This window comes from Gracilinanus agilis, chromosome 3, assembly GCF_016433145.1.
Source record: "Gracilinanus agilis isolate LMUSP501 chromosome 3, AgileGrace, whole genome shotgun sequence".
NCBI classification, from domain to species: domain Eukaryota; kingdom Metazoa; phylum Chordata; class Mammalia; order Didelphimorphia; family Didelphidae; genus Gracilinanus; species Gracilinanus agilis.
Genome location: NC_058132.1, coordinates 90,007,026 through 90,030,416, shown reverse-complemented (window position 1 = coordinate 90,030,416; position 23,391 = coordinate 90,007,026). Strand labels below are relative to the sequence as shown.

General features: G+C 35.3%; 2 protein-coding genes across 2 annotated transcripts; both read left to right on the top strand.

Moving 5' to 3' along the window:
- Positions 1-580: 580 nt before the first annotated feature.
- LOC123238739 (olfactory receptor 51F2-like) lies at positions 581-2,433 on the top strand. The gene is made up of 2 exons (XM_044665945.1): positions 581-1,517; positions 2,414-2,433. The coding sequence occupies exons 1-2, from the start codon at positions 581-583 to the stop codon at positions 2,431-2,433; spliced, it is 957 nt and encodes a 318-aa protein (XP_044521880.1).
- Positions 2,434-17,612: 15,179 nt separating this feature from the next.
- LOC123238738 (olfactory receptor 52R1-like) lies at positions 17,613-19,462 on the top strand. Its single transcript, XM_044665943.1, is given in 2 exon segments — positions 17,613-17,795; positions 18,680-19,462. Coding segments are annotated over 2 exon segments (966 nt in total).
- The last annotated feature ends 3,929 nt before the right edge of the window (positions 19,463-23,391 follow it).

Below are 23,391 nucleotides of genomic sequence, written 5' to 3'. Positions count from 1 at the left end.
TCCTTAAATCTGTTTTTTAAATAATAGTAATGTTCATAATCAATTTTAGAGAACCATCATACTGAGGAATATAAAATGTATGACAGGACAGAAATCCTTGTTCTTTATTCCTCATGCTTCTGGTATGACCATCTGGAGTTAAGCAGAAGAAATCTTTCGTTTATTGAAATGACATCCCTTTAAATATTTGAAGACAGTTAGTTTAGCTCACTTCCTCTGTCATTTTATTTCCCACCTATAAAATTCCTTTAGTTTTCTTAGTTTTTCCACTTATGACCAAATCTTCAAAATGTTCAACCCTTTTCCATTTTCTGGCTCTTTCTTCATGACCACCATCACAACTATACCCAATATGGACGGATAATATTCATTAACATGACTTCTGACTCTTTTCTGCTGGCGGTTGAATTGGAGCATGGAGAGAAACCCATTTATAAGGAGAAGGCAGAAGGTGATAGCTTAGTATTATCCTTTGTGGCATCATCAGGGGTTTCCCATATGTATCCCTATAATTCTACCATTCTTTTTCCTGTTGCAGGTTGGGATCTTTTCCATTTGAATGATGCCTCCTCAACCCATCATGTTGCTTTTGCCAAATACTACAATCATATCTTTGACATTTCTGCTAACAGGCATTCCTGGTCTGGAAGCTGCCCACTTATGGGTTTCTATACCCTTCTGCTTCCTCTATGCCATTGCCATCTCTGGCAACAGCATGATCCTGTTTGTCATCATCACCAATCAAAGCCTCCATGAACCCATGTTCTATTTGCTGTCCATGCTATCAGCAACTGACATGTGCCTGTCCCTCTCCACTATGCCCACTACTCTAGGTGTCCTCTGTTTTAATATGCAAGAAATTGGTTGGAATTCCTGTATTAGCCAAATGTTCTTCATTCATTTTCTTACTGTCATGGAGTCTTCAGTGCTCTTGGCCATGGCCTTTGACCGCTACATTGCTATATGTAACCCACTGAGATACACCACCATTCTCACTCCTAGCAAGATCATCCAGATTGGACTGATTATAGTGGCAAGAGGGACTATACTCATGACTCCCCTCCTTGCCCTTCTTAAGCGTCTTTCTTTCTGTAGGGATAATATTCTCTCTCACTCCTATTGTTACCATCCTGATGTGATCAAATGTTCCTGCTCCAATATCAGGGTTAATAGCCTCTATGGACTCATTGCTGTCCTTTGTTCCTTTGGTTTGGATGCTCCTTTGATTGGCATCTCCTATGTGTTGATCCTTCATTCTGTGCTCAACATTGCATCCCCAGAGGAACGGTACAAGGCTTTTAACACTTGCATCTCCCATACTGGTGCTGTGGCTGTTTTCTACATTCCCCTCATTGCACTGTCTGTTGTTCATAGGTGGGGAAAGAAGGTACCTCCATTTGTTCACATTTTGATGTCTAATGCTTTCCTCCTTCTTCCCCCTGTGCTAAACCCAATCATTTATAGTGTGAAGACCAAACAGATCCGAAGGGCTATCCTCAAGGTTTTTCTGAAGAAAGGCTATTGAAGCTTAAATAGCAGAATTGTAAGTGAGCTCCTATGAGAAAAAGGACAAATATGAAGTTATTTGGGTGAGGACTAATGGCCTTTTGAAAATGAGTCACTTAAATCCTCTCCTTCCAAAATCTATGATGAATCTAACAAAAAAAATGAAAAGAAGATAGAAGTAAAGGAAGTGAATGAAATTTTAGAAAAGTTAGATTTTAATAGATATCTGGAGAAAATTGATTAGGAATAAAAAGGAATATACTTTCTTTTAAGTAGCACATGGCACATATACAAAAATTAACCTAGGACTAATTGTACTAGGACATAAGAATTTCACAACCAAATGCAGAATAACAGAAATAATAAATGCAATCTATTTCTGATTATAATGCAATAAAATTATAATCAATAAGAGTTCATGGAAAGGCAAATGAAATACTAATTGGAAACTAAATGGTCTAATTTTTCAACATGGTCATTCAAAGAACAAATCATAGAAACAATAACTGATTTCATTGAAAAGAATGATAATCAGGAGAAACATAACAAAATTTGTGGGCTATGGTCAAAAGAGTACTCAGGTGGGCAAATTATATCCCTGAGCAAATGCATTTATTTATATCAATAAAATAGAGAAAAAGTAGATCAGTAAATTGGGCATATGACTAAAAAAAACGTAACAGAACACATTTAAAATTCCCCACTAAATGCTAAATTGGAAATCCTAAAAATCACAGGGCAAAATAAAATTGAAAGTAAAAGACCTATTGAACTAATAAATAAGATTAGGATCTTATCTTGTGGAGAAAAAATAATGCATTGGTTAATTTAGTTTAAAAAATGTAAAAAAGAGAATCAAATCAACAATATCAAAAATTAAATGGGTGATTTCATTTCTAATTAAGAGGAAATCAAAGCAATCATTAGGAGCTATTTTGCCCAATTATATGACAATAAATATGATAATCTAGGTGAAATAGATGAACATTTACAAAAACATAAATTGCCTAGATTAGCAAAAGAAGAAATGGAATAGTTAAATAATCCCATCTTAGAAAAAGAAATTTTACAAGCCATCAATAAAACTAGAAGAATTCACAATTGAATTCTATCAAATATTTAGAAAACAATCAATTCCAGTACTATACAATGTAGTTGGCAAAATAAGCAAAAAAAGGAGTCCTACTAAATTCTTTTCATGATGCAAATATGGTACTGATACTTAAGCCAGGAAGACCAAAAATAGAGAAGGAAAATTATAGACCAATTTCCTTGATGAACATTGATACAAAAATCCTAAATAAAATACTATCAAAGAGAATACATCAATATGTCACAAGGGTTATTCACTATGGCAAGTTGGGATTTATACCAGGAATGCAAGGCTAGTTTAACATTAGGAACACCATCATCATAATTGACTATATAAATAATCAAAACTAGCAGAAATCACATTATTGACTCAATAGATGAAGAAAAAGCCTTTGCAAAATATAACTCATTCCTATTGAAAAAAAAAACTACAAGAAAGCATAGTATTAAGAGGGCATTCCTTAAAATAATAAGTAGTATTTATTAAACAGCATCAGTAAATATCATCTACAATGGGGATAATTTAAGAGACTTCTCAATAGGATCAGGAGTGAAGTAAGGATGCCCCTTATCACCCCTAATATTTAATATTGTACTAGAAATGTTAGCTGTGACAATTAGAGATGAAAAAGAAATGGAAGGAATCAAAGTAGGCAATGAGTGAACTAAACTGTCACTCTTTGCAGATGATATGATGGTATGTTTAGAGACTTCTAGAAAATCAACTAAAAAACTAGTTGAAATAATAACTTTAGCAGTATCAGGATACAAAATAAACTCACATATCATTAGCATTTTTATGTACATCCAACAAAGCTCAGTAGCAAAAGTTAGTAGAAGAAACTCCATTTAAAATCATTCTAAATTCTATAAAATATTTGGGAATCTATTTGCCAAGAGATATACATAAGAATTATATAAACACAATTACAAAACACTTTCACACAAATAAAGTTAGATCTGAACAATTGGAAAAATATTAATTGATCACAGGCAGGTCAATCTAATGTAATAAAAATGACAATCCTACCTAAATTATTTTACTTATTCAATACCCTACCATCCGAACTACCAAAAACTATTCTATAGAACTAGAAAAATAATAGCAAAACTCATTTTGAAGAACAAAAATATCAAGAATATCAAGGGAACTAATGAAAAAAATTGTGAAGGATGTTGACTGAGTGGTACCAGATCTTAAACTGTACTCTACACCAACAATGATCAAAACAGTCTGGTACTGGCTAAGAAATAAAAGGGTGGATCATTGGAACAGATACGGTATAAATGACCTCAGCAATCTAGTTTTTTATATATCCAAAGATTCTAGCATTTGGGATAAGAACTCACTACTTGACAAAAATTGTTAAGAAAACTGGAAAACAGTATGAGGAAAAATAGGTTTAGATCAATATCTCATACCCTATACCAGTGATGGCAAACATTTTAGAGGGGCAGTTGATGTCCTCAAATGTGCTTGGAGAGGAGAAGGGGAGCAGCCTGGCCCCATGTCGTTCTGTCCTTCTAATAATGAACTCTGGCAGACCTTGTACTGGGAGGATGGTGGGTATGCCCACAGAGAGTGCGCTGAGTGCCCTTTATGGCAGGCTTGCCACAGTAGCCCTATGCCAAGATATGATCAAAATGAGTGTATCATTTAAACATAGAGAGTGATATTAGAAATAAATTAGGGAAACATAGAATAGTTTACTAGTCAGTTCTATGGAGAAGGGAAGAACTGATGACCCAGCAAGAGATAGAGAACATTACAAGATTTAAAATGGGTAATTTTGATTATATTAAAGTAAGAAGCTTTTGTACAAACAAAACCAATGCAAACAAAATTAGAATGGAAGCAACAAACTGTGGGGAAATATGTTAAAATCCTCTGACAAAGTTCTCATTGCTCAAATACATGAAGAACTAAGGCAAACTCATGAGAATCCATGTCATTCCGCAATAATGGCCACAGTAATGATAATTGGTCAAAGAATATGAATAGACAGGTTTTAGATGAAGAAATCAAAGATATCAATTATCATAGGAAAAAATGTTCTAAATCACTTTTGATTAAAAAAATACAAATTTAAACAACTCTGAGATACCACTGCACACCTATCAGTTTGGCCAATGACAGCAAAGGCAAATGATAAATATAGGAAAGAATGTGGGAAAATTGGGACACTAATGCATTGCTGGTGGAGCTGGGAAGTGATCCAACCATTCTGGAGGGCATTTGGAATTTTACCCAAAGGGTTATAAAATAATGCATACCCTGTGATCCAGTGATCTATTACTAGGTATGGATCCCAAAGAGATTTTTTAAAATGGGAAAAGACTTGTTTCTACAAAAATATTTTTAGCTGCCCTCTTTCTGGTGGCAAAGAATTGGAAACTAAAGGGATGTCCCTCAATTGGGGAAAGTTTGAACAAATTGTGGTATATGATGGTGATGGAATACTATTGTGCTGTAAGAAATTATAAAAAGGATGACTTCAGAAAAATGTGGAAAGACCTACATGACCTGACACAGAGTGATATAAGCAGAACCAGGAAAATATTGTGCACCATATCAGCAATTTTGTGGAATGATCAAATGTGATTACTAACAGCAATATAACAATCCAGAAAAATTCTGAGGGACTTATGAAAAAGAATGCTATCCATCTCCAAAGGAAGAACTGTTGGAAAATGAATGCAGATGGAAGCACATGATTTATCATTTGTTTATTTGGGTGTATATTTTAGGACTTTTGTTTTAAAAGATTACTCACTTACAAAATTAATAATATGGAAACATGTTTTGAATGAAAATACTTGTATAACCAAAATTGAATTTCTTGCCAGTTCTGGGAGGAGGGAAGGAAACAATCTGGGTTATATAACATTGGAAAAATCATGTGGAAATTTGTTATTAAAATAAAGAGGAGACCCTTTTTCCCAACCTAACTTTTCCCTTTCCTAACTAAATAAAAACCTAGCTATTCAAACAATAAGTGCTACCTGATCTTTATTGGCTTCTTTTCCCTTTCTATCCTTCCTTTCCCTTCCTTCTTCTATCCTTCCTTCCTCCTATCAATCACCCCTCACTTTTTTTATGGCGCCCAATGAGACCTGAACCTGCCTGCCTGACTACCTGTCAACTACCCACCTGCCTTACTGCCTACCGGTTAGTAAAAACTTTCCTACCCAAAAGCCCCTTCCCCTTCTAAGCCCCTGCCAGGCTCCTCTGTCTCACCAGGGGTTCTAGATCTAAATCCCCCTCCTCCAGCCCAGGAACCTTAGCCCTAACTGTCCTAAAAAAACCCAGCAGGGGGTCTCGCTGAAACTCCCCAGTCCCTCTCTGACTACCACCCACCCCTGCCTAATTCTAAAACTCCCTGCCTGTCCCTAACTCTAACTACTTACTAGAAAGAAAAAAAAAAGAAAGAAAAGCCAAAAAGCCCCAAATCCCTACTTACCTTTGTAGGAAGGAACCCTGGAGCGCTTTGGGGTGCTTAGGTCCCACCCCTTTCCTCCATCTTGATTCCCAGAACCCTGCAGTGCTTTGGCTCCACCCCTTCCTAACCCCACCAGCATTAGTTCCACCCCTAGTCCCACCCCTATTTCTCTTCCCCCTGTGGTACAGCATCTTGGCCACTAGATGCCAGCACAGAGAACTCAGTGTGCCCCACCCTCCTTTTTTTCTGCTAAGCTGCAATGCTATCTTTCTGCCACTGGAGGGCAGCACCAATAATACATAATATATAGCAAAATCAAACAAATAAAGAAAATAATTTTTTTGCAGCTAAAAATAAATAAATAAATATACCAAACAAACAAACAAATAAATAATTGGGGCTAGCTGACCGAATAAATAAATCAATAGAAGCTACTCAATATGATTGCTTCTATACAGGAAAGCCTTTTGGCTTTTGCCAAATTGGCAACCTTTACAGTTTCCAAATACCTACTCCTTTTGATGCTGCTGAGAAATTTTCTTTTTTAAATTTCCAATAATATTTAGAGGGCTTCAAATAGGAAACTGCAGGCCCAGATCCAAGAAGAAGTACAAATCCATTTGGACAATTTCAAATACTCTATGCATGATGCCTTGGAAAAGGAGGATCCAATTCAAATATCTGATTCAAAATTTTGGGAGTATCCCAAAATACTCAGGGAGGAAAGTCCTATCCTTCTATTTCTCCTGAAATAAAAAAGGAGATGAATGTGAAGACACTCCTCTCTCATCCTGTGCATCTCTTGGCCAACCCTCCCTCCCCTGCTTCTTCTCCTGACTCCCCAACCTCTTCTTTCCCTTCTCCCAGTCCACAACCAACCCCAGTCCAGACCATACCAGTTCCTACCAATACTGCCTCAGTAAGCACACAAACAACTCAAAAGACTCATACTGCCTTGGTAAGCACAAAAAAGACTCAGAAAAAATGAAAACCATGCACTGATTCTGATTCCTATGATGGTCTTTTCCCTCGAAGGGAAGTGCGTTCATTAGACCAATCTGGGGATGTGATAAATTTAACACACCATAATCCATTCTCTCCTCAAGATATCAAAGAATTTAAAAAAGGTGTTCCAACTATGTTCACTAAGGAGATTGGTCTGAAATCATTACATAATAAACTGAAAAGCAGGAAATAGGGCATGATGATACTACACCAATACCACCTGCCCCTCTCCAAGAGTCTAATTATCAATCTCTGACCTGCCACTTTTGTAACAATAAGGGCCACTTAATGAAGAATTATAGAAATCTGTTACAGACAATTAGGACTAATAATAAAAACTACAACAATTTAGGAACAATAATAACAATAATAATAACTATAGAAACAATACTAATTTCAGACAAAATAACTATTGGAACAATACTTATAGGAATCGTAATTTCAGGACTGATAACCAGGCAGATAACTCACAACAAATAAGCTCAAAACAATTTCTTCAAAGTGGACCTCTTCCATGCACTACTCAGGGTGCTACTGCTCTTCCACATGGCAGAAGGGGGTGGCCCTTAAAACTCTATTGTTTTTGTTGTTTTCTTGCTATTAACCCTTTTTGGTTTTGTCCCCCTCAAAACAGAAAAGAAGAAGCAGCAGAATTTTACAATACAGTCCTTAGGTTATATGGATGAATATTTACAAAAAATATAAATTGCCTAGATTAAGATAAAAAAGTTGTTGATTATTTCCACTAACTTTTTAGTTGATTCTCTAATATTTTTAAGTAGACCATCATATCATCTGCAAAGAGTGATAACTTAGTCTCCTCATTGCCTATTGTAATATCTTCAATTACTTTTTCTTCTCTAATTGCTACTGCTAGTGTTTCCAGTACAATGTTAAATAATAGAGGTGACAATGGGCATTCTTGTTTCACTCTTGATTTTATTGGGAATACTTCTAATTTATCCCCAATGCAGAAGATGTATGTTGATGGTTTTAGATATATACCATTTATTATTTTTAGGAAAGGCTGTTTATTCCTAAGCTTTCTAATGTTTTCAGTAGGAATGAGTGTTGTATTTTGTCAAAGCCTTTTCAGCATCTATTGAGATAATCATGTGGTTTTTGTTGATTTGCTTGTTGATATGGTCAATTATGTGAATGGTTTTCCTAATGTTGAACCATCCTTGCATTCCTGGTATAAATCCTACCTGGTCATAATGAATAATCTTTGTGATCACTTGCTGGAGTATTTTTGCTAGTATTCTGTTTAAGATTTTTGCATTTATGTTCATTAGGGAGATTGGTCTTTAGTTTTCTTTCTCTGTTTTTGATCTACCTGGCTTTGGAATCAGTAACATATTTGTGTCATAAAAGGAGTTTGGTAGAATGTTTGATAGAATTCACTTGTGAATCCATCTGGTCCTGGGTATTTTTTCTTAGAAAGTTCTTTGATGGCTTGTTCAATTTCTTTTTCTGATATGGGATTAAGTATTCTATTTCTTCAGCTATTAATCTAGGCAATTTATATTTTTGTAAATATTCATCCATATCACCTAGATTGCTATATTCATTGCCATATAATAGGGCAAAATAATTTTAATGATTGCCTTGATTTCCTCTTCATTGGATGTCAGCTCTCCCTTTTCATCTTTGATACTGATAATTTGGTTTTCTTCTTTCCTTTTTTTAAATTAGATTGACCAGTTCTTTGTCAATTTTATTTATTTTGCAAAGTACCAGCTTCTAGTCTTATTTATTAATTCAAAAGTTCTTTTACTTTGAATTATATTGATTTCTCCTATGATTTTTATAATCTCTAATTTAGTTTTTAACTCAGGATTTTTACTTTGTTCTCTTTCTAGTTTTTTTGATTTGCATTCCCAGTTCATTGATCTTTGCCCTCTCTAATTTGTTATTATATGTACTCAAGGATATAAATTTCCCCCTGAGTACTGCTTTAACTGCATCTCACAGATTTTGGTAGGATGTCTCATAATTGTCATTCTATTCAATGAAATTATTAATTGTTTCTATGATTTCTTCTTTAACTGTCTGATTTTGGAGAATCATATTATTACATTTCCAATTAGTTTTTGATTTTCCTATCAATATACCCTTACCGATTATTATTTTTATTGCATTATGTTCTGAAAAGATTACATTTATTATTTCTGCTTTTTTGAATTAGTTTACCATGTTTCTAATCCCTTGTACATAGTCTATCTTTGTAAATGTTCCATGTGCTGATGAAAAGAAGGTGTATTCCTTTTTGTCAATATTTATTTTTCTCCATATATCTATTAACTCTAATTTTTCTAGGATTTCATTCACCTCTCATCTCTTTCTTATTTATTTTTTTTTATTTGATTTATCTAGATCTGATAGGGGAAGGTTTAGGTCTCCTTCTAGTATAGTTGTATTATCTATTTCCTCCTTGAGCTCTAACAGTTTCTCCTTTAGAAATTTAGATGCTATACCATTCGGTGCACTCATGTCAAGTATTGCTATTTCATTATTGTTTATACTGCTTTTTATCAGGATGTAATTACCTTCTCTATCTCTTTTAAACAGATCTGTTTTTACTTTGCTTTTGTTAGAAATCATGATTTCAACTTCTGCCTTCTTTTTCTCAGTTGAAGCCCAAAAGGTTTTGCTCCAGCCATTGACCTTAACCCTGTGTATATCCACCTACCTCATGTGTGTTTCTTATAGACCACATATGGTAGAATTTTGGTTTCTAATCCACTCTGCTATTTGCTTCTGTTTTATGGGCAAATTCATCCCATTCACATTCAGGGTTATAGTTATCAGCTGTGTATCCCTTAACATTTTGGTATCATCTCCTAGTTCTACACCTTCTTCTTATGTTATTTCCTTTTAAACCAGTGGTTTGTTTTAAATCAGTCCCCCTTGTCCCATCCCTTGGTTTAATACCCTTTCCACTCCCACCATTCCCCCTCATTATTTTTAAGGACTAATGAATTCCCTCCCCCATCTCTTCCCCTCCCTTTATGAACACCCCACCACACTGCCTGCTTTGGTTTATCCCTTCTGACTTCATCTGTAGGGTTAGATAGAATTTGATATCCCAATGGATCTAGCTACTCTTCCCTCTCAGGATTAATTCTGCTGAGAGTAAGGTTTAAGTATTTCCTATTAATGCTCTCTTCCTCTCCTTCTTATAATAGTATTCTTCCCCTCCACTTCCCTTGCCCTCTTTGGGTGATATAGATTATCCTTTTTTTCTTATTCCTTCAAGTTACTCTTGGTGCCATTTTCTATTCCCCCCACCACTTTTTCACCCCCATATCATCTTAGACCATTTAGTACTCCAACCTCTCCTTATGACTAATTCTTCTACTATAATAGTGAGTATAATATTTTAGAATTACACATAATATTTCTCCATATAGGAATACAAATAATTTCATCTTATTGAAGCCCCTGAAGAAGGCAATGTAAAGATAAGAGTTTTCTTTCTTTCCCCTTTCTTTCTTATTTACCTTTTCATATTTCTCTTGGTTTTTGTGGTTGGATATCAAACTTTCCATTTAGTCCTGGTCTTTTCTGTGCAAATACTTGGAAATCTTCTATCTTGTTGAATGCCCATCCCTTCCCCTGGAAGTATATAGTCAGTTTTGATAGGTAGGTGATCCTTGGTTGTAGACCCATTTCTCTTGCCTTTCTGAATATCATGTTCCAAGCTTTGCTGTCTTGCAGTGTGGAGGCTTCCAGATCCTGTGTAATCCTGATTGGTGTTCTTTGATATCTGAATTGTCCCTTTCTGGCTTCTTGTAATATTTTCTCCTTAACTTGGAAGCTTTTGAATTTGGCTATTACATTCCTGGGGGTTGTCTTCTGAGGATTTAGTGTAGAGGACGTTCTATGGAATCTTTCAATGTCTATTTTGCCCTCTTGTTCAAGGCCATTGGGGCAGTTTTCTCGGATAATTTCTTGTAGTATGACATCTAGATTTCTATTTGTCTCTGATTTTTCTGGAACACCAATAATTTTCAAGTTCTGTTATCTTTTCATTGAGATATTTCATGTTTCCTTCTATTTTGTTAGCCTTTTGACTTTGCTTTTTTAATTCTTGCTGTCTTGTGAGATCATTGGCTTCTATTTGCCCAATTCTAGCCTTTAAAGAACAATTTTTGGCAATACTCTTTTGGTTTTCCTTTTCAATATGGTCTTTCTGGCTCTTCAAGGCTTCCAGATGGTCATTTCTGATCTTCCATTTGCTTATCTTTTCATTTGATTTCTAAATCTCAATTTCCAATTGCAAAATTCTTCCATTTAAACTGTTATTTTCTTGTCAGACCTCTTCCATCTTTCTCATAATCCCAGATTTGAACTCTTTAAGAGCTTGTGACCAATTTTCCTTTTTGGGGGAAGGTTTGGATGTCTTCAATTGTTTGTCCTCCTCTGTTTTCTGTTTTTTTTTTGTGCAGAAGTTATCAAGTGTCAGAGCTTTTTTCTTGGTCTTTTTGGTGGTTATTTCTTGGGCCTTGCTTCACATCATTATGCTTTCTCAGCCAGAAGTCTGAGTAAGGTAGGCAGACTCTCTTTGTATGGAGCTAAGGAGCAGCTTTTGCCTGAGGCTATTTTGTGAGTCTCCTTACTTCCACTGTCTGCTAGGTCTCTGCTCTCCGTGGCCCCTCTCAGCCTCACTCATGAGCCCAAGGTCTATGCTCCCCAGGCTCCTGGGTTCTGTGGTCTAGCTATTTAAGGATTTGGGTTTGTTGCTTATGCAGAAGTCTGGTAAGTGTCAGGTCCACGAATGGAGAAGAGGCATCTCTACCCCTGCTGGTAGGTTACAGAGTGAGACAATAGAAATATTTGTTCAAAATTCTGTGATTTGTTTTTAGGAAGAGGAGAAAGGCCTTTAGGGTAAAAAAATCTAGGCAGATGAATGTGTTATGGTTTAATTATCAGTAAATCAGTTATGGCCAGTTGGCCAACAAACATTTATTGAGCATTAATATCCCATATTTTTTTAAATTTATCTTTCAAAGGATTTCATTCAAGGTAAACAACTAGCCTTCCTTCCTCTCCTCATTGTCCCCAATCTCTCTATTATCTTGGCTGTGCCAGGAGGACTGTAAAGTTCTCAAAATCAAATTATTTCTAATCATCTCATGAGAAAGGTGGTTTAAACCTGATCATGAATATTATATAAATAAAGTTAAGTCACAGTCAGTCATTCAAACCAGTATTAAACCTTTACTATCTAGCAGACATTGTAAGTGACCTGCCCAAGTTACCAAGTTGTTAAATGGTGGAATGAGTATTGAAAACCAGGATTTATTTGCCTCTGAAGCCAGCAGCCTCTCTTCTACCACACTCTTCTACCACATTGTCTCTAAGGAATGGTTTAAGAGAGATCCCCATCTATGTGATTTAGGGAGAGAGGCAGTATTGACTTGAGGCTGAGGATCAACTAAGTGATCTCTCAGTGATTCCTGATATTCCAAGAATTAATGGAGGAGACAGTTCAGATTGAGCAGCAACTCCTTTGTCTTCAGATATCAGACTACTAGAAATAAGCTGAGCAGATCTACTCACTAGGATGAATTTCCTGGACCTCTAAGCTCCTGCACATATCACATAAGCTAAGAGTATTTGAAATCTCAACTTGTCAGTATCTTATGCTTTTTTCTCATTTGGGCACTACCTACAGATATGACCTTGGCAAATTATCTACCTTTTCTGTGCCTGAAATTCTTCATTTGAAAGATAGGGAGGAGTCAATTCTGATTAAATAATATTGAGGTCCCTTCTAAGTTTAACATCTCTGATACTACAAGACATAGGTTCTTGGCTTTTTACAGGGAAGATATGTACTACATTTAACCTGTCTTTAATAACTGAATCACTGTTACTATTTTATAAACTTCTTTTATCTCCATTTTTCCCTACAGCAATCAGCCATAGATCCCTACCTTACTGAATTCTTGAGTCAAGTTTTTAAAATTATTTTTCTTCCTACTATTTCACTGTCTGTAATTTGTTACTTTTGATAGTTGCCACCATACTTATTTATTCAATTCTTTGAAAAATAAAAAAATGGTTCTGAGTGAGGTCTCGAAGTGATTTCCTTTCAGTAAAACTTAAAAACCTTTGTGTAGGAATTTTGTAACTTTTGTTCATATTTGTAAATATATTTGTTTCTTTCTTGTTTTCTAACTATGTTCTGCTTAGTTGTAGTTTTAGGTTATGACTTCTGAATGAGGGAAATGTTTTTGTAATAATGGATCATATACTAGAAATGATGGAAGAAAATGTAAGAATTATTTTTTGTTAAACTCATCTAATTGAGAAATTTTTTATTGCATTTGTTAAAGTTGATCATTCAACCTCTGCTGCTCTTGAACCCAATACCATTTTTTTAAAAAAACTTTAGCTTCCATCTTAGAATCAATACTATGAATTTATTCCATGGCAGAAGAGCAGTAAAGGATACGCAATGGGGGTTAAGTGATTTGCTCAGGATCACAAAGCTAGTCTGAGGCCTGATTTGAATTTAGGACCTCCCACATCTAGGCCTAGTTTTCAATCCACTGTCCCACCTAGTTGTCCCCTAGCCCAATAGCTTTTGAAGAAATCTGTTCCATTGTTGGACATCAATCATTTGTGGGTTCTTTCTTACCTTCAGGCCACCCTACCCAAAATACTGTAGTTTTTATCCATCCTTTGCCTGTATTTCTTCTCACTAGAAGCACATGGCAGAAATATTGTCTTTTTTCTATTTAGTAAGGTACTGATATCTGACAATATCAGATATCTGAAGATAAATTTCATATCCACTTTTCAATACTCCCTTCTCAAAACCATATATCCATAGATTATATAGTTGTTTTCTTCATAACATGATTTCTAAAGCTCATGTCTTTCTATTTTCTTGACCCTGTCAAGTTTGATGATTTTTTTGCTAAAATATGATGCCTAAAACTAGACAAGTAATGTTTTAAAATGAATATAGAGTCTAGGTTTTAGAATTCAGAAAGTAAGGGTTCAAATCTTGTCTCTGACAAATACTGGATACCATAGAGAAGTCAACTAACTAAACTCTCTAAGTTTCAGTTTTTCATCTACAAAATGAGAAAACTATGTCATATCAACTTAAAGTTAATATAAGAACGTAGCTAAATTGTAAACACAAATTTCTTTTTCTATGTATAAATTACATATATACAAAGATATAGATATAGACACATACATATAAATGCTTTATAAATCTTGAAGCATTAAATGAATATCAGCTATTGTTAACATAATTGTTTCTGACTTCTGAAGACAGGAGCTTTTTTCAAAATTACTCATTCTCCAGGCTTTAGTTTTCATGATATTTTTGGCACCATCTTAGCCCAATATAATGTTAAGATATTGAAATATCTTTTTTGAAATTCACAAAACATTCATCAAATGATTTGGTGTCCTCCTCAGGAGGTAATAAGGAGCCCCTCATGGGTGGTAGTCTTAGTTTTGTCACTAATTCCCTTTATAGACTCAGGATATCTATTCCCCTTTTTGCAACTATTTTTTTCTTAATGGTAAAATGAAGACAGTGACTGACTAGAGATTCTTGAGGATTATTTCTCACTCTAAAGTGTTACATATTATGACTGGTGAAGTATAATCAAGAATATCAGGTACTAACTATTCATACTTCAGAATGAATTTATTCCTCATTCTTTCTTCCCTGAATGATGATGACTGATGAGAGAGGTTGAATAATAGGAAAAAAATCTGAAGTTTCAGTCTTTAGAGTATTACTCGAGGCAAGTCATTCTCAAGCTATATTTCACAGTTAAAGTTAAGCAGTATGATTTGGGTACCTTGACATGTAAGGTTCTATTTAAAGAAAGAAAAAGGTCTAATATTCAAATGATCAAAAGAAATAAATTATATAAAGTAAGCATTACATAAATATTAGCTCTTCTTCTACCTCCTACTATGATGCTGCTACTCCTCCTGTTACTAGTATTAGTTATACTACTATTACTACTATATTAATGTTAAAAATAAACTTCTATATTGACAGTGTTTTCATTTCTTACCTCAATAAGAAATAGCTGAAGAGGGAAGTCATTGAGGAAAGGTAAGGCCAAATAAAGCATAAGTTACCCTAAAGGGGATTTAAGAATGAGAGCTGCGTTGGGGTAGGGTCATAGGAAAATAGCTAAGTTATTAGACGTGATCATTGGGGAATACAGAAGGGTAGAGGGGGAAAGCAGACATAGAATATCTTGATTAGGAATGAGTACAACCACTGATCATCAGAAACACTTGTCAGGGCCTGGCTGAAAGAACATGGTTATGAATCCAGAGAAGCTAGCTGCAAAGAAACTCCTTTTGAGGAGGTAAAGATGTGAAATTTTACTTTAATGGATTGGTTATGAGATTGATTATTCTGCATAATTTTGTTCAGAGGCTAGAGGGTGGCAGAACTTTATTTGAGTAGCCCTTTTTTGCTTAGATATGAAAACTTTTGAGAAGACACTTCTATTTTACTAAAAACATCCTTAGTCTCCATTTTCTCATGTATGGAATGGTAATAATAACCTATCTCATGCTTTACTGCCTGTCTCATACATGTTCTGTAAAGATTCAATGAGAGAACCAAAAGAAGTACCTATTGGTATAAACTTTTCTATAAAAATAACATTGTTCTACCTGGAATTTAGTCACTAAAACTTTCTCCAAGTTTCACCCAATGACAAATAATATCTAGCTGATCTACATTAGGTCTCTTAGATTCCTAGTGCTTCAGGTGCCTTTTTATGATTCTAAGCTTATTGTTAGTGAATATATTTGTTGACAACTGGGATGAGTAACTTGAGAATGTGTTCATTTAAGTAAAAATGGTAGCCAGTGGGTAGGACTGTTGATAATCTTGAAGAAAGATGTATTGAGTCTTTTCCAAGGTGTTATAATTAGAAAAGTTGGAACTACAGCCAGAAGATTGGATACCAATCTTGCCTGTTCCATTTGCTAGATGTGATCTTTGATAAGTCACTTTAACAGTTTCTCATCTTCTCAGTTTCTTCATCTGAAAAGTGACAAGGTTGGATTAGATGTTATCTAAAGTCTCTTCTGACTCTGTGGTAATAGAAAGACTTGGCAAAAATTCCAATGACTGATGACAGAGACTAATCTTTAAAGCACAAGAAATTTTAAAATGGCCAACTATCCAATCTTTTTCAAATTATCTTTAAATATTCCCTATAGTACATTTGTGCAGAGATTCATAAAATACAGTTTTCCAGAGGGTAAAACTAATTGAAAGTACCAAAGAAGGAAATTTAATATTGATATCAAGGGGAAAATAACTCTCTTGCAATTAAATGATCAGGAGAGTTCTTCAGTTTGTTAGTTTAGTAGATAAAAAATTATTGTATATATTGTAGTGGGAATTACTTTTTAGGTATATGTTAGATAAGATGGTTATTGGATTCTCATCCAATTCTAAAATCCTCTGATTCTGTGATGACTCTTGGGGAAAAAAGATATGCTTGAATAAGACAAATCCTGTTTCTAGAAGGGAAAAAGCCTCTGGGTCAAATTTAGCAAAAAGAACATGAATTTATGGCAAAGCATTCATGAAAAAAGTAAAAAAGGAATCCTGAAGTAAAAAGGACATATCATTCACATTCAAGGGGTAACTTTTATTCTCCACCATTTCCTTTTCAACTCTGCATTATCTCCACCAATACATATTTGAACAATATGCCTACAATCACTTTTTTTTACAAAGGTATTAGAAACAAGGTGGAAGATCCAAAAGAACACAACTCAAAGAAAAGATTTTATCACTGATAAAATCTTATGAAAAGGGGGGATTTTTAAAGAGGTAACATTTAATTTCATAAAGAAACTTCTGAAAAGTGGAAAAAAGGATATTAAATATGGCCTCAGATACTTCCTAACTGTATGACCCTGGTCAAATCACTTAACCCCATTTGCCTGAGTTTTCTCATCTATAAAATGAGCTAGAGAAGGAAATCGAAAGCCATTCCCAGATTTTTTTTCTAAGAAATCCTAAAAATATGGAAAGAAACAGTTGGACATGACTGAAAAATGACTACAACAAGATAGCATAAGATTGATAGTATAAGATCCACCAAATAAGTCAATTATCTGATCTGCCAATATAAATTACCAAAAAGTGACATTTCAAAGAAAATGAGATAATTTTACAATGACATTTTAAAATATTATTTTATAGATTTGGGTTTGCATCTACTAAGTAATAGGGATGGCTTAGTTATAGTTACATGATTGAACAATAGGCATAATTTCCTCTTGTTTTCTTAATTTTATAATTTTTTCAAAAAGAATTTTTTATTAAAATAGGTGATTTTTAATCTTCAGATGCTTCAGTTTCATTATTACCCTATTTTTTTTACATGCTTTAAATTTGTTCATAATTTCACATAACTTTCTAAATTTCTCAGAATATAATCAATGTTCATAATTTGGTTTGCTTGATTAGAATTTTCTTTTTCCTAACAGAAAAAGACAGAAAGAGTTCCTTTGCCAAACAGAGCATACAGAAAGGATATCATTATGCCAACATCTGGGAAAAACTCTTTCCATTCTCCTTTTTTCATTCTTCTTGGAATCCCAGGGTTGGAAAAAGCCCAGTTCTGAATTGTCTTCCCATTTTGTGCCATGTATACTGTGGCCTTGTTGGGAAATATCGCAATACTTTATGTGATACATACTGACCACACCCTCCATGAGCCCATTGTAACATGGAAAATGGCAGAGTGGAATTCCTGCAAGATACAGGGTCAAGCCTCACCCAGAATTCCAGAGGACACCCTCCCCCTGGAGAACTCTGGGTGAGGGAGCAGTTCAAAAGCAGTTAGACAGTTGGTTCCTGGGGGTTGAGGTAAGCAGGTCACTCTGCTTGCTGTTCCCAGTTTTGGGATTGCTTTGGAGGCCATTTGGGGGAAAAACCATTTTGGTTCTGCTTTGCAGTTTGCCTGTTTAGCTGAACTAGGCCTTTCCTGCAATAATATCTTTGTTACCATTTAGCTATATTAGATATTAGAAGTGATAATTATAGGCTTTGAGGGCAAGCTAGTTAAAAAGTCTGCCACTCCCTCCTGTGGGGAAGGGGCAGTTTCTACCTAACAGTTCAGGGCTTCCCAGATCTTATCCAAATTCTTGAAACCTCTTCCCTTGGTTCCCCTTCCTCTTTTATCAATAAAACCTCATCTTTTTGTAGCTGTGCCTAGCTATTATTTTGGGCCACCATATTCACAGCCACCATAGAGCTTGGTTACTTTCAGTTGCCAGCCAAAGAAGTCAGATCCTCGTTCTGTACCTGATAACTACAAGACATCAAGCTTCTCCTATTATCCCTTAGTCAAACCTGTGGAGAATATAAATTGAGAAAGTGAACATCATTAGAGATTTGCCTTGCTGGGCCTTGCCAGAAGACACCAGTCCTGCCACCATTTCCAACTGATTTCTAACTCCTTTTTGGGAATGGGGGAGAAAGAAACACTGTGCCAGATTGAGCCCCTCCCTCCCTTCTCACTCAAGCCTGTCTGTGTGGGAGGAGTGTGTCCCGCAGGTTTCTAGTTTCAGGCCATCTCTTCAGATTCCCAAATATCTCTATTAAGATCAACATAACACCCATGTACCTCTTCCTGGCAATGTTAGCTTTCAATGACTTAGTTCTGTCCTCTTCCATCCTTCCCAAGATGGTGGGAATCTTCTGGTTTGGTTCTTGTAAAATTGAGTATCATGCCTGCCTCACTCAGGTTTTCTTCATTCATACTTTCTCTTCTGTGGAGTCAGGGGTTCTCATGGCAATGGCCCTGGATCGTTATGTGGCCATCTGTTTCCCACTCCGCCATTCAACTATCCTATCTCCCTTAGTAGTGACCAAATTAGGGGAGGCAGTGATGGTAAGAGGTATGTTGTTGGTAAGCCCATTCTGTTTTATAGTCACTTGGAAGCCCTTTTGCTGTAACAGAATCATTCCTCAATCATACTGTGAACATATGGCTGTACTGAAACTTATATGTGCAGACACTAGAGCAAATCGTGGATATGGTTTTTTTGTGGCCTTCTCTATAGGTGGTTTTGATATCATAATCATTGCTATATCCTATATCATGATCTTGCAGGCTGTATTACATCTCCGCTCAGGGGATGCCCGACTCAAGGCATTTGGTACATGTGCCTCACATATCATGTGTTATTCTGGCCTTATGTATATACCTGCACTTTTTACCTTTCTATCCCATCGTTTTGGCCATCATGTGCCCCAAGTAGTCCGTGTAATGTTGACCATTGTCCAAATCCTGGTTCCCCCAATGTTGAATCCCATCATCTACGGGGTAAAAACCAAACAGATTCAGGATAGAGTAGCAAATACTTTTTGCCGGAAAGTACCTTGAGACAGACTAATCTACCTCCTTACTTTTCAACTGACTGAGATGAGGTCATGAAGATTACCTTGGTGAAAGCCTTATCTTTTATTCAACATGGATCCTATAGTCATCTTTCTCATCACTGAACCTGAGGTGAGAGAACATCTTTGGAATAGGCTGAGGAAATAATCAGTGCTCCAAGTGCCAATCTCAAAGAGGAGAAAACAAGGGTCATTATTCTGAGCCTGAGAAATTTTGAAAATGTTTTAAAACTATTATAAAAATGTCTATATTTGTATGAATCTTATCTACAAAATGAATTGTAGATAAAGACAAAGCAATTAAAGTATTGTTAAGAGAAGTTTCTGTTTAATGCCTAATTAGCTTTCAAACAAATAAGACAATAGTGTGAGAGCACTTATGTACTCTCATCAACAGAAGAATGAATGTGGATTGAATCTCAGAGAGATTTTCATTATTTTAATATCATAATAATGAATGGAAATGTGGCACAACTGATATAGTACTGGATTTGTATTGAAAAGAATTATTTTTCAAATTCTCTTATGTTTACTAGCTATATGACCCTGGATAAGTCACTCAACCTCAGAGTGTCTCAATCAACATTTTAATATTTATTTACTCAAGTATCAGATAGTTTGTGATACATCATGGAAGTTCTCTACCCAGATGAAATTACAGATCTCCACACTTATGTAACTACAGATATGATGCCATACTGTGATTGTTTTACTCTCTTTTTTTTCTCATGCTTGAATGGAAGAAAACCTTGCATTTGAGGGAAGAGAGAGGTTATTTTGATGACTCTGTTGTGAAAGAAGTTTGGAAAATATTGGAAATGTGATAAAAAAGTTATTAAATTGAATAACCTTTGTCCCACTAATATAAGTACTACATCTATATTCTAAAGATAACAAATAGAAAATATCCATATGTACAAAAATAAGAGAGCTCTTACTAATATTTTTTGTATAAATGGATCTTGTACATATGGATTTTGTACATATGGATGCTCAGGTTGGGAATAGAAGAATTTTTATTGCTTTCTGTAGCAATTTTTTTATGTCAAACAATTAGGAACTAAAGGAGGAATGACTGAAGAGAGTATGCCATATGGATGTGCTGAAATGCTCCTGTACTATAAGACATTTTGAAGAAGGTTTCTAAGTAACCTGAGAAGACATATGAACTTATGCAGTGAGTTGAACAGAGGCAAGAAAACAATTACATGATTTTCTTAGTTCTCTCACTGCCTCTCTGTCTCTCTGTCTCTTTCTCTGACAATATATCATCTATTGTAACATGCATAATCTTAAATGGGGTGAACTGCCTCACAGAATTCCACAGTACCCCCCCCAGAAGTCCAGGAGAGGGGGCAGTTGGGGCAGTTAAGAATGTGGGCATAAAAAGCAGGACACCCAGCTTGAAAAACTCACTTTTTGGGGGACAGAGGGAGGCTAGGTGGCTAGAAAGGTGTAGAAATTATTTCCTTCTCAGTAGCTTAGTTTATCTCTAATTCAGAGAGCAGGGTGGTTTATTGCTGAATACTCCTTACTGATTCTAACCAGACTGTTTCCCAAAGAGTGAGTTTGCCAAGCTGGGTGTCCTGTTTTTTATATCCACATTATTAACTGCCCCAACTGCCCCGTCTCCTGGAGTTCTGGAGGGTACTGTGGAATTCTGTGAGGCAGTTCACCCCACTTAAGATTATGTATGTTACACTATCTATGAATGTGTATATACATATATATTCACACTGTATACACATAAATATATACTACATACATATTTACATATGTTCATATCTTTATGAGTTTCTTTGATTGTCTATGCATATTTGTTATAGATATTTTATATATATTTTAAATTCTTTTTCAGTGGGAAAATGGTTAGGAGGAAGGGACGGTACTTTTTCATTAATTGAAAAGCATTTTTTAAATCAATAAAATAAGTAATAAATGTAAAGTCATTGCAAGTAGGGATTATTTAAAATGTTTTGTACTTACAGATCCAGAGGTTAGCAGAGTGCCTGGAACATAAAAGTCATTTAATAAATGCTTATTGATTGAATTTAAATAAATCAACTTCTTTCTTTTCAACCTTGCAACACTTACCTATCAATGGAGACTATGAAAAACTCCAGGGCATTACTCAATACTTAACAAACTAAAGGTTGTAGACAAAGAAAATATGAAAAATCTAGTCTTATCTTACCACCTTATCAGTTTGGGAAAATCACTTTTCCTATCTAGGCTTTTCCTTTTCATAACACAGAGATTTTTAACTAGACAATTTATGAGCTATTTTCTGTTTCTAAAAATGTGAAGCTTCTGGGAAGCTTTTGTTGGTCTGAAGGCCTGGGACAGGGTGAGAGTCAGAGATCTTAAGAATGGGAGGTGTTTAAAGCAACTAGTGCTATATAGAATGATCTGCTTCAGAAAGTAGTACCTTCCACTTCTCTCTTCCTCATCACAGGTCTTCAAGCAGAAGCTATATGACTGACTGATACATATGGCATATATGGGATTCCTCTTCTGCTTCTTGAATTCCTTTTCTTTTTAAATTTTTTATCTTAATTCCATTCCAATAACAAATTTACACTTAAGTTTTCCAAAGTTACATGGTTTGTGTTGTCTCCCTCCTATCTTCCCATTCAACTCCTGAGGTTGACCAGCAATTCCACATGGTTATACATGTATAATCACTCAAAACCTATTTCAATATTATTCATTTTTTCGTAAGTGAATAATCTTATAATTCAAAACCCCAAATCATATACCCAAGTAAACAAGTGATATATCATACATTTTCTTCTGCATTTCTACTCCAACAGTTATTTCTCTAGAGGTAGATAGATCTGAATTCCTTTTCAAATGAGAGAACCTATGATATCTTAAAGTGATTCAGCAAGCTCCCTCTCTTTAGGTGGGATATGAAAAACATAATATCACAAATATTGGTAAAGTGCTTACTCTATTCTTTCTTATGCACAGTGTTTCCCATGTTGCCCATGCACAGTAGTTGCTGTAAGTGGATATACAAAATAGATAAATAATTGAACTTGCCTCATAGAACTAGTTTTGTAAAGAAATAGGATAGTGGCCCAAATGCCTTTTATAGATTACATGATCAAATCATTATGCAAAGAAGCACATTTCTAGGGAACTGAAATGGAAGAGATTATTACTAACCAGGGAGTTAGAATGTCTGCTTTGAAGTTGAAACATTTGAAATTGTTCTCCAAACCAATATTGTTAATCTCTTTCATATAATTAATTCCTTGGGCCCAAGGAGTCCTGGATCGTGGCAAACAATGATTTCTGCAGTATCCTTGGGTATTTTCCAGATTAGGCTCATAACAAATATTGTGTCAAAATATACATGGTAGTTGGCCCAGTAATACTCATTTTTACTTCTTCTCTTTTGCTCTGATTCTCCAGAGAAATGCAGTTCCATTGCTCATTGCAGTATTGGTGCAAAGTGTGCTATGGGTGAACACTTTCTTCATATTCTATATGATCAAGGCAAGTTCCAACAGATATTTCAATATTGAGCAAAAGATAGACACCTGGAATAGGAGATAGTAAGTCTTCTCATTTGTAAATAAACTACCATAAAAGTAATTTTGACTTGAAGTTTTTTTTAACATTTATTAATAATCATTTTTAACATGGTTACATGATTCATGCTCCTACTTTCCCCTTCACCCCCTACACTCCCCCCACCCATGGCCGACGCACATTTCCACTGGTTTTGTCATGTGTCCTTGATCAAGACCTATTTCCAAATTGTTGGTGGTTGCATTGGTGTGGTAATTTCGAGTCCACATCCCCAATCATGTCCACCCTGACCCATACGTTCAAGCAGTTGCTTTTCTTATATGTTTCCTCTCCTGCAGTCCTTCCTCTGAATGTGGGTAGCATCTTTACCATAAA